This window comes from Mirounga leonina, unplaced genomic scaffold, assembly GCF_011800145.1.
Source record: "Mirounga leonina isolate KUSES-001 unplaced genomic scaffold, KU_Mleo_1.0 Mir_94, whole genome shotgun sequence".
Lineage (NCBI taxonomy): Eukaryota > Metazoa > Chordata > Mammalia > Carnivora > Phocidae > Mirounga > Mirounga leonina.
This window is the reverse complement of record NW_023270855.1, coordinates 44,726,105-44,738,340: the sequence shown is the minus strand read 5'-3', so window position 1 is coordinate 44,738,340 and position 12,236 is coordinate 44,726,105. Positions and strand designations below refer to the sequence as shown.

At 51.5% G+C, this 12,236-nt stretch overlaps 1 protein-coding gene across 8 annotated transcripts in view; it reads right to left on the bottom strand.

Annotated features, from left to right (window-relative positions):
- ZDHHC3 (zinc finger DHHC-type palmitoyltransferase 3) overlaps window positions 1-12,236 on the bottom strand; it is a 57,674-nt gene that overhangs the window by 25,377 nt on the left and 20,061 nt on the right. For all 8 annotated transcript variants that reach the window (XR_004677912.1, XM_034998478.1, XM_034998474.1 and 5 more), the window contains one exon: window positions 18-142. Coding sequence is in view for 7 of the 8 variants with exons in the window: in XM_034998478.1 (XP_034854369.1) it covers window positions 18-142 (125 nt within the window). In the remaining variant the exon portion in view is untranslated. The remainder of the gene's footprint in view (window positions 1-17; window positions 143-12,236) is intronic.

Genomic DNA, 12,236 nt, shown 5'->3' with positions numbered 1-12,236 from the left:
GCGGGGGGCCCGTGTACCTGCAGTGGTGGGCTCGGTCGGGCTTGATGCTGCAGCATTTCGGGCACTTGTACACCACCTGCCCAGGCTTCAGCTGTAAGCTCTCGATGAATTCTTTAGTGGCATTTCCTTTGGGCACCGCCCCCTGTCGGAAAGAGAAAAGGCATCAGGGCTGGGCTTCCAGCAGGTCTGATGCTCCACGGTGCAGACGGTCCCTTGGGAGTGGCAACTACCCACACGGACAGGACAGCTTTACCCCAACAACGTGTGTGTTCAGAATTATGCCAACACCGATGGACACTTACGGACAAGGAATTTTCCGGAGGAAAAGTGAACGATTTTTCTAGAGTGAACAGTTACATTGTTCCTGATAATTTTTTATAAAGATTACTTATTTATTTATATTTTTTTTTATTAAAGATTTTTTTATTTATTCATTTGAGACAGTGAGATAGAGAGAGAGAGAGCATGAGCAGGGAGAGAGGCAGAGGGAGAGGGAGAAGCAGGCTCCCCGCCGAGCAGGGAGCCCGATGCGGGACTCAATCCAGGGACTCCAGGATCATGACCTGAGCCGAAGGCAGACGTTTAACCATCTGAGCCACCCAGCTGCCCCGATTACTTATTTGAGGAGAAAGAGAGAGAGAGAGAGGGAGGGAGAGAGCATGAGCAGAGAAAGGGGCAGAGGGAGAAGCAGGCTTCCCACTGAGCAGGGAGCCCGATGTGGGGCTCGATCCCAGGACCCCAGGACCATGACCTGAGCTGATGGCAGATGCCCAACTCACTGAGCCACCCAGGCACCCCATGTTCCTGATAATTTTCTATCTTCATCTTAGTGAAATAGTTTTCATTGAATCCATTCTTTCCTATGTAAATATTACTGTGAGGATTTGACTCACCGATTACTTTTTAGTCTGCGTTAAAATTTCCCAGTAACAGCTTTGGCCTTTTCGAATATTCATTGGCGGGCATCGCACCTGACAGTTCAGTTTTCCCAGGCCTAAGTTTGCAGCTCTGAACTGTTTAAACTAGAATTGGGTTTTATTTTTTACCAATCCTACTGTTGTGAAGCATCGGTAATCTATATTTGGTTCTTATGAATCCAAAAGCAACTGTGAGCACTGCCCTCAGATCTGACTTGCTTTTTGACCAGAACTGCCCTCCAATTCGCTATCCCATCCTTTTCATATGCTTGTGAATACTTGGTGTTTTGCTCTGTCAACACCTTTGGGTGGCAGACCCAAAATACCACCAGAGTCTACTGGGGCTGGTGCCCATCTGAGCAGAAGGAAAACAGGCCGTGTCCAGGCCTCAGCCAGGTCCCAGTAACCGATCCTCACCAGGTGCCTACTTGGTGCTCACTGCTGTGGATTCAGGAATCAAACAAGGTGGCTGTCCCAGCAGGCTCCGGGTCTTTCGGAGAGTGACAACAATTCTAGAAGCCATTGTGCTGCCACCAACTAGCCAAGGCAACCACAGAAGTTTCTAGAGGTGAGGGCTTTTTTTGGTTTTGTTTAAGTAGGCTCCATGCCCAGTGCGTGGAGCCCGACGTGGGGCTTGAACTCACGACCCTGAGATCAAGACCTGAGCTGAGATCAAGAGTTGGATGCTTCGGGCGCCTGGGTGGCTCAGTTGGTTGAGCGGCTGCCTTCGGCTCAGGTCATGATCCTGGAGTCCCGGGATCGAGTCCTGCATCGGGCTCCCTGCTCGGCAGGGAAGTCTGCTTCTCCCTCTGACCCTCCCCCCTCTCATGTGCTCACTCTCTCTCACTCTCTCTCTCTCTAATAAATAAATTTAAAAAAAAAATCTTAAAAAAAAAAAAAAGAGTCGGATGCTTCACTGACTGAGCCACGCGGGTGGCCCCTCAAGAGGTGAGGTTTAAGGATGGTCCCGAGGCACACACAGAGGTTTGCCAGGTGGGCCTGCGGGAGAAAAGGGACTGTGGCCGGCGGAGGGGCATAGGGAAAGACAAAAAGGTGAGCGTGAGCACGGCACATCTGGGGGATGGTGAGAAAATCAGCACGGCGGGGCCCCGGGCATGCAGTGGCAGCAGAGAGGCTGGACTAATGGGCAGGGGCCAGCTTGAGCAGAGCAAACGCCAGGCCTAAAGGCTGGGGCAGGATTCTCCTTCATGGGCCACCCAGAGCCATCAAGGAATATCTCGAGGATGACAACCCAGTTGCCTCTGCTGTGCGGGTCAGATAAGAAGAGGGAGAGCAGAGAACCCCACAGAGCAGTTAGGAGGTTACTGCTGATGGCCCAGTAAGTGAACACAGGGGTGGAGGAGAAGTGGGGAGGGAATTCAGATCCAAACAAAAGGGGCAGGGAACGAAATGAGTCCCGTGGTCGGGGAGAGGGCGTGCGAAGGGAGAAGAACACGAAGGGGTCTCACCTAGAGGAGCTGGTGAATGGCCGTGCCTGTGAGGCTCCAACCCGACCTGCAGGAAGGGCTCAGCTGAGGCTCGCCACAGAGACAGTGCTCAGCACACGGCAGCGCAGTGGACTGAATGTTTGCGTCTCCCCCAGATTCACAGGCTGAATCCCCCAGTGTGTGGTATTAGGAGGGGGGGCCTCTGGGAGGTGATGCGGTCACAAGGGTTCCGTGAGGCGATTAGGTCATGGGGTGAGCACCTTATAACCAGTCCTCAGAGCTCCCTCCCCCTGCCTGCCACGGGAGGACACAAGAAGTGGCCGCCTACGAACCAGGAAGTGAGCCCACCCCAGACGCGGAAGCTGCCCGGACCTTGATCTTGGACTTCCCAGCCTCCAGAGCTGTGGGAGATAAATTTCTGTTGGTCAGAAGCCAGCCAGTCTCTGGTGGTCCCGAACGGACTGAGACAGGTAGCCTGCATCCTGGGTCGTGCGTGGGAGACAACACGCAGCTTTAACAAGCTACGGGCACCCAGACTCTGATGCAGAGCTACCATACAAGAACTGTCAGCCGTGCGGCCCAGGCACTCGCATTTTTTTAAAAGCTCTCAGCAGGGCTGAGAACCACTATGCTAGACCAGGGGCTCCATGACTGGATCTACCTTGTTCAGCACCAGAGCCCCTAGCCCGGAAAAGGTCTATCGGTTTCCGGCATGGGGTGAAAGGAGCAGTGAAAGCAAGCAGAACAAAAAAGAAGGGAGCCAAGGGTGCCAGCCTTGGTGGTGGTGGGGGTGGTGGTGGTGGGGGGTTCCAGCAGTGTGGCCCAGCTCCCTAGCAAGAACTGGGTCTAACACTGGGTCGAGTCACAGCTCTGGGGTGGGACTGCTCCACACCCGCCATCCAAGGTTGAGGTGATACCAGGCTGCTCTCGTCAGTGGGCAGCCACGAGCTACCACCATCAGGGAAGCTGATGAACAACAGAACCGGGGACCACTCCCAAGTCCCAAAGGGGCCCGGGAGGGGGAGCGACAGTGTGGTCTACTAGAGTGGGTAAGGTGGGGATTTCAGGGCTGACGGAGCATCCCTGGCCTCCAGTGGGGCTGATGGACTCTAACACGCTAAGGGAGGGGTTCCCTGGGTAGAAGAGATGAAAACTGGGTATCAGAACGTTTCCCACAAAGAAGGAATTCTGGGATAGGAAGAGCCACTGAAGAAACAGCAAGAACTTGGGAAATGCTGATGAGGCAAGGGAGCTGGAGTTTCATCTTTCGGAAAATGACTCACAGGGGACTAAGATCCTAGTTACGGAAACTGCAAAGACAAATCAATGAACAACTCTTCCTGAAAATCTACACCCCACCGAACACTGTGGGAAGTGCAAACAAGCAATGGGGGCCTGGGTCTCAAACAGCGGGTGGGGCAGGCCCCCAGGTACCCCGACACAGCAAGGAGGCTGAGCACCTAGTGAAAGGCATGGCCACCAGGACAACAGGAGCTGGGCTGGCGACCCGGGAAGGCCCAGGAGGATCCTAGCGGGTGCAGCAGGACAGAGGCACCTGGGAAGGGAGACAGTCCAAGCAGTGGCCAGAGGTGGCCTGTCCAGGGAGTGCCGGGTAGAACAGAAGCACTGGAGCGAGAGGGTATGTGCGGGGGGTGGGGTATGGAGCGAGGGTCTGGCAGCGGAGAAAAGATTCAGTACCGCAGTTCAATTATGGGAAGATTTTCTATTTGTCTCAAAGAGGTCCCGGAGTGCCTCTCTGGGGAGGCAGGGGGAGCACTCTGTTCCCGTCTCCTCCTGCCCCTCACCCCACCCCTCCTGTGGCTCTCTGCTGGGCTCCCCAACTTTCCCCTGCTGACCCCTGTCACCAGCTCTTTATCTGTTACCACCCGCGCTTTCCTGTCTCATCAAGGACCTGCTCATGCCCGAGATGGGCAGCACATGGCTGACTAGGAACAGAGCTGTGCTTCCCCACTGGTCTGCCTGAGCGCCATGGGGCAATAGACAAACAGGGAACGAGAAAATCCAAAGGACTGCTCATCCACAGGAATGCTCTTCTCATTGGTGGAGGCTCAGGACTTGGAGTGGGACAGAGATGAGGTCCTGAGAAGAAACCTCTGGTACACAGGCACTGTGGGCACCAAGATGCTGAAAACTACACGTGATTCAGGGTAACCATCACCTCGTGGTGGCGGGGAGGCTGGGAGAGGAATGGAGTGGGGCGGGATGGGAGGGATACAAAGAGTTTGCTAAACTGTCTTTATGATGTTTTACTTATGAGGCTGGAGGGGAGTGAAGATATCATATCATCATATCATCGTACTATCCTTTATATCCTTTCAATTGTCAGAAGTGTGTCATTAAAATTTTTTCTAAAAGTTCAAAAAAGTAGAAAAAAAAATCTGGTCTGCAAAATGCAGGCAGGTGGCAGAAAAGCCTAAGATAGAGATTTTTTTTTTTTAAGGTTTTATTTATTTATCTGACACAGAGAGACACAGCGAGAGAGGGAACACAGGCAGGGGGAGTGGGAGAGGGAGAAGCAGGCTTCCCGCGGAGCAGAGAGCCCGATGCGGGGCTCAATCCCAGGACCCTGGGATCATGACCTGAGCCAAAGGCAGACGCTTAACGACTGAGCCACCCAGGTGCCCCTAAGATAGCAAACAAACTTTGGTAGGCAAGGACTCTATGGTATGTATGATGTCATTTACGATATACCTCCTGACATTAAATATGCTATAAAAGTATATAGCTATTTAACATGGACAACATCTCTGACAGGTTGTTAAAGGCAAACGTAGATTTCCAAACAATATAGGGCATTTAAGACCTTCTGGTACAGTCTGACACACAGTTAGACACTTGAACAATGCGGGGCTTAGGGGCCCGGGCAGACAAAACCCACATATAACTTTTGAGTCCCCCAAAACTTTACTAATAGCCTACTGTTGACCAGAATATCAATAACATGAATAGTCAATTCACACATATGATGTATGTTTTATGTATTATATACTATATAATAAAGTATTTACTTAAAACAAAGGAAAGAAAATGTTGTTAAGAAAATCATAAGGTGGGGCACCTGGGTGGCTCAGTTGGTTAAGCGACTGCCTTCGGCTCAGGTCATGATCCTGGAGTCCCGGGATCAAGTCCCGCATCGGGCTCCCTGCTCGGCAGGGAGTCTGCTTCTCCCTCTGACCCTCCTCCCTCTCATGCTCTCTGTCTCTTATTCTCTGTCTCGCAAATAAATAAAATCTAAAAAAAAAAAAGAAAAAAAGAAAAAAAGAAAATCATAAGGTGGGCGCCTGGGTGGCTCAGTCGTTAAGTGTCTGCCTTCGGCTCGTGATCCCAGGGTCCTGGGATCGAGCCCCACATCGGGCTCCCTGTTCCGCGGGAAGCCTGCTTCTCCCTCTCCCACTCCCCCTGCTTGTGTTCCCTCTCTCGCTGTGTCTCTCTCTGTCAAAGAAATAAAATCTTAAAAAAAAAAAGAAAAAGAAAAAGAAAATCATAAGGAGGGGCACCTGGGTGGCTCAGTCGGTTAAGGGTCTGCCTTTGGCTCAGGTCATGATCTCAGGGTCCTGGGATCGAGCCCCGCGTCTGGCTCCCTGCTCAGCAGGGAGCCTGCTTTCTCCCTCTCCCTCTGCCTTTTCCCCTCGCTCACATAAATAAAAAATTAAAAAAAAAAAAATCATAAGGAAGAGAAAACACATTTATAGTACTGGACTGCATTTATAAAAAAAAAAATCATGTATAAGTGAACCCGTGCAGTTCAAACCCACGTTGTTCAAGGGTCAACTCTCTGTATTTAAAAAGACAAAAACACTTGCAAATTATTAAGGTTATCTCACATGGTAGGATCACAGGTAATTTGTACTTTCTGAACCATATTTCTTAAATGTTCTAATAAGAACACATGGCTTTTGCAATTAGAAACTCACTAAAAATACAACCAAAAAATACACCTCAGGAAGGAGCTACCCAAAGTAGGAATATGACCAGCTTTCCTGAATTTTATAATCCAAATGTTGTGACCATCTCATTTGGAGATATCTGGGGCCCTGCCCAGAGGCACCAGGAAAGGGCAGGGTCTGGAAGCCTTTCCAAAGGCAAGGCAGGGCCCTGACCACCCAGAGGAGTGGATTTTAAAGGGGGATTGGGAAGGGCACTGGCCCAGGCAGAGAAGAAGGCCCCACAAAAGCCCAGAGGGCCACATTAATTCCTTTTAATGTAAAAAGTCACTGAGTTTGGGCAATCATGTGACCTTTTATGAATCCTGAAGTCACAAAACCACAACTGGATGTCGCTCTTGTCTTACTACAAAGGAAAAGCCCTGAGGAACATCACTGGCCCAAGGAGATAAAGCAAGGGGGCTGAGTTTTCCTAAATGAAGGCCCACATTGTTTCCCCCCCCACCACATCCAGTTTTTAAGGTCCCAGCCACCAGAGCTTACTGTAAACCTCGGGAGGCCGCACAGAAAGGGCTACAAGAGGGCACCCCAACACCTCAAAGGGCCACCGGAGCCCTCATTTCGTACCCTCATTATCGCCTGCTATTCCAGACCACGAGGGGAGACCTCATACAACAACGCAGCCTCTTTAAAAGGTTGCCCCTCCAGCAGCACTCTACAGATGTACATCCCCTGGAAGGCTCACTCCCTTCCAGGCCAGACCCCATTTGCCTCGTGAGTCCCTCTCTCAGAGCCAGAGACCAGCTGGGCCAGTCCCTGAGACGGACGAGCCTGTGACACGAGCCCTTCCCAGCCTCTGGTTCAAATGTCTCCTGTCTCTTTCTTCCTCTTTTTAAAAAGAACATTCTCTTCTGTGCTTATCTCCACAGATTTCAGAATTTCCTGTTATTAGTTCATGGTAAGGAATTTTGTTCGGTACAATTCTGGACGGACGGCAGGGAGTCGGAAGGCCTGCTGGGACGTTTCTGCCGGTGTTATCAGGCAGCAGGACTGAGAACCGCCTACCCCCCATTCTCACACATCTCACAGGGAGGTCTCGAAGCTTCCATGTCACTGCAGCCCGGCAGACCACAACGTAGCAGTTTTTTTCCTCCACAATAATACTCGTTCGTGATTTAAAGGAATATAGAGATGAGAAAATTACAAAGGAAAACCCATTCTTTGATTTCACTACCCATAGATCCGTACAATTAATATTTTAGAGGATGTTCTTCCAGTCTTTGTGCATACAGCAAGCTAAAAACACTAAAGAATTTATAAATCCATAATGCTTGTATGTTTCTAAAATATGTATTTGGCCCCATAGTGGCATCTGTTTAAATCTGGGGCAGGGAGGTGTGATATGGTTCTATCGACCATTCCCCTCAGTGGCTAGCCCAAACTTCCAGTACCTACCTTGACCCCTACCCCATTTCCTTTTCTATTTCAGAGAAAACCGAGGCTGCTGGGGTAAACCACCAGCTGGGAGGATGAGGGTGTCAGCTAATCCGGGTCTTTAGGAGCCGCAGACTTTTACCCCAAAGCTTCTCCCGTGTTGTGTGCACATTCCGGGCTCTCCCTCCCCTCGCATCTAAGCTTCTCGAGGTCGTGCGCACTTCTGTCTCTGCTACCTCTCCCTTACTCTGGTTCACTGCTCTCCAGCACCTGGCGTCTCCACACTAGGGATACCTCTCACCAGGTCACTGTGCAACTCCCTGGGACCAAACCCAAAGGTCAGTTCTAAGCCCTCATCTTCCTCGGGTCTCCTGTGACCACCAGTCCCTCCTGTCATTCTCTCCTGAGGCTGCTCTGTTCCCTCAGGGTGTCCTCCTGCCTCTGGGGCTGGGGCCTCTTGCCCTCCCTTGGGATGCTGCCCACCTTGGAGCCCCGGTGTTCCTCAGGGATCCCTCCTCTGCTCATTGTGCACCTCCCCCACTCCCTGCCACCCACAGGCCTCCGCAGCACACCCAGTGGTGACGCTCAATCGCCGGCTCCAACTGAGACCTCTTTTCGAGCTGCAGACACCTCCACATGTTTGTTCAAGAGGCATTAAAGCCAAAGAACACCACCCCTCCCAAATTCACCACGCGAGAACTGAATCTGTTCCTTTCTCCCCCCGCCCCCCCCTCCCTTCCTGGGGAAGGGCCCACCTGGCCCGTGGGACATCCGGTTACTGTGCATTCAGGGTAGAAATCCGGCAGCCACCCCCAGCTCTCCGAACCCTCTGCCCCACGTACTGGCCCCAAACTATGCCTCAAAACCCATGTCCTCCCCTCCATGCTGCCATCCTGGTGTTCATTCCGGCCCATCCTCACGTGCCCCAGATGTTAGAGCATCTCCCACCTCTGTTTATTCTCCTTAACTACTTCCCAGAGTAAACTTTCTAAAATGGGAATCTGGTCATATTATTCTCCCTGCCTGGATGCCTTCACAGGCTTCACAGAGCCTTCCCCGGGCCCAGCGTCTGAGCTCTTGGGCAGGGCGCATGCAGGCCTGCCACAACCCAGCCCTGGACCACTGATGCAGCCCCCCACCCCATCCCTGTGGACTACCTGCACTTTCCCAAAGGCACTGTGCCCTCCAAATCTTCCTCTTGGGCCCCCAGGGACCCCATGTCAGCACCTCTGCCCAGCCTGCCAGGCACCTGCTTGCCTCTTGCACTGGAACCAAAACCCACTCAGGGATCACCTCCTCTGCCTACTTCCTCATGGCCCTGGGCCACACCCCAGACAGAAGCCTTTGCTGTCCTGGCCTGTTTCTATTTGTCTTATAACACCTATCATTTAAGTACACACTGATCGTGCATGGCTGTCAATTCCTGGACAACAGAGACAACATCTTTCAACTTCCTGCCTGGTGCATGGCCCAGGGCCTGGCACGGAGCATGTATTCAATAAACCCAAGCTGAAGGATAATGACGATCTAACAGACATTTACAAAGTGCTCCTATGCCGGGCACCGTTCCAAGTGCTTTATTGTACTTTCTCAGTTAATTCTGCCAATAAACCTATAGGCAAAGACTATGTTATTCCCCATTTTACAGATGGGGTAACTAAAGCAGAGAAATCAAGCAACTTCCTTCCCAAGATTATGTGGCTAAAAGGTGGCAGAACCAGGATTCGGACCCAGGTAGTCCAAGCGTAGAAGCCTCGTCTCTACCAGAAGACAAATTAGGTATTTACCAGATGCTGCTGCTAAGTGACTGAAAAGGTTTTTCACGATCGCCTTGATGCCACAGTCTCGTTCTCCTGCCAACAACGGTACCAGCATGCTAACACTAAGACTGAAACACGCCTGTTTCAGGACCTATTTAGAATAACACGACAGGGCACCTGGGTGGCTCAGTTGGTTGAGCGACTGCCTTCGGCTCAGGTCATGACCCTGGAGTCCCTGGATCGAGTCCCGCATCGGGCTCCCTGCTCGGCAGGGAGTCTGCTTCTCCCTCTGACCCTCCTCCCTCTCATGCTCTCTCTCTCTCATTCTCTCTCTCGCAAATAAATAAAATCTTAAAAAAAAAAAAAAAAAAAAGAATAACACGACAGTGTAAGAAGGACACAGAGAAGGTTCCAAAGAAATACCAACGAGTCCAAGGCCTCAACACCCCCATGCATTTCAATCGGCAAGGATGAAGCTTGCTTAAAGTGTTTCAGGGGCCCTGGGATTGAGGTATGAGCACACCTGCTGTCCAGGTAGAAACTCTCCCTCGATTAGCTCTGCCAGGAACAAGGTGACAAGCCCCAGGCCTGAGTCACAGGCCCCCTGTCTCCTCCACAACAAAGTGGGAGGTAGGTAATCCCCAGATGGTCACTATCCTCTCTCTGGAGCCAGAAAGATTTTTCCATTGGTGTTTCATTTATTTATTTGTTTGTTTGTTTGTTTATTTGACAAAGAAAGAGATAGCAAGAGCAGGAACACAAGCAGAGGGAGTGGGAGAGGGAGCAGCAGACTTCCCGCTGAGCAGGGAGCCCGATGCGGGGCTGGATCCCAGGACCCTGGGATCATGACCTGAGCCGAAGACAGATGCTTAACGACTGAGCCACCCAGGCGCCCTCCATTGGTGTTTCTAAGTTGCTCAGTGACAGGTATGAGAACTTGCCTGGCAGGAGGGAGAATGAACCCCTAGACAAGTGACCTGACCTGGGGGAATAGGTCAGTACCTCTGGCCACACCCAGCGCCGGCCTATTACCCGGCATGCTGCGGGAGGGCCCAGTGCTATCCCTCCTCTGCGTTCCTGGAGGCCGGCCATCATGACCCATCATGCTACTGGCCCGAGTAAATACTTGCTAACTGACTCTGTACACAGTGTGTAATCGATAAGGTCACAGAGAGAGGCTCCAGAAGGGAACGCCAACTGCACGTGGATGAGTTTTGGCAGGTGAAACGGAAATAGAGGCCTGCAGGGGTCTGGGACAGTCGTGTGAAGTCTGTGTAGAGCAAGGTATTCACAAGGGAGGGAGGAGCCGTGGAGCAGGCAGACAGATGGATTTTCTTTTCCTTAACAACATGGTTGAATTAATTTATATGCCTCCTTTTGTCAAATCTCAGATTTGGGGTCATTTACAATGGTGAGTTAGTAAATGATTAGTTAGTAAATGATCAGAAGGGTTTACACAATTATTGCAACTGCGAAGCACTTGGCTTTGAGGTTCCTGGCAGCCGGGGCAAAACGGGAGAAGCTATGCCTCTCAGCTTTAAGCAGCTTCCGGGAGACAGACAGATGTCCCTGATCTAAATCTTAAAGGGAATCCCTTAGGATTCCTGAGGAAGCTCACAGGATGAGGAAATAAAATGTATCTGCAAAGGGAAAGGAAAAAGTGGGGAAGTTGGGGGGTGGGGTGGGGAGGGAGACGACACAGAGAGCTCCTTGATATGACACACCCTCAGAGTGAGCACGGTGAGGGCACCCGAGACCAGACCCTGGTCTGACTTGGGCTCTGCCCATGCCATGCTGCCTCTAGGCCAGCCCCCCCGCCAAGTGAGGCCCCTTTAGCCCCTTTCTTGCTCCTTCCAGGCCCATCCCTCTTACCCCACTTCCCATGGGAGCTTCACCTCCAAGAGGGCTCCTTACACATCTGTGAGCCATTCCCTCTTCCCTCTCCTGCTCAAGCTCTGCACGGACCCGTTTCCCACTGCGGTGCAGGGAATGACTGCTAACTGGTCCAGAAAGCTACGGGTGGTTGCAGATGGTCTGATGGTCCAACCATGGTAAGATTTCAAAGCTGGAAGGGGTCTAGCAACTGTTTGGGGGAGACTAGAAGAGATTCTTTTGTCTTTAAAAGATAACCTAGTAATACTAACAAACCCAAATGATAAACAATGCATACATTGTTACATGTTGTTTATAACCCACGAAGATAGTTTTTTGAGAAGAACTATATGCAACCTGAATTCCTGAGATACAAAACATTATAATCCTGTTAGGGAGTTTCTTAGGACCCTGCAGTGGCACCTTCCTAAAAACACACCCGCCCTGGAGTGTTAATAAAGAGCCCCCAATCTGATGTGTTTTCAGTGTGAGATTGAGGCTCCCCATGCTGCCCCAAGGCCTCCCCAACCCTCTCTGGATGCACTGGGTTTTGCATAACACGTCAGTGTGCTGGGAGAGAGGAAAGGCAGGTGGCTGAAGAGCCTGAGGTGGGGCATGCCTTTAGGACATGTCTCAGTTGCTCCCCTTACTGATGGTTGATATTTGACCGATGCTTCATTTGGGGGCCCAGTTTTCTTTGGGGCCACCAGCAAAACACACCGGTGGGAAGCTGACTGGTGTTTGGGGTATAGTCTATGGTTCTCACTCACTGGGGATTGGCAGCGGTGAGAATCATTCACTCCTGCATCTAAGCGCAAGGGGCTAGACTGAGGAGACCCCCCGGAGAGGCCAAGCAAGTCAGTGCGGGGTAAAAGGACGCATGCGTGTGAGGGCAGCTGG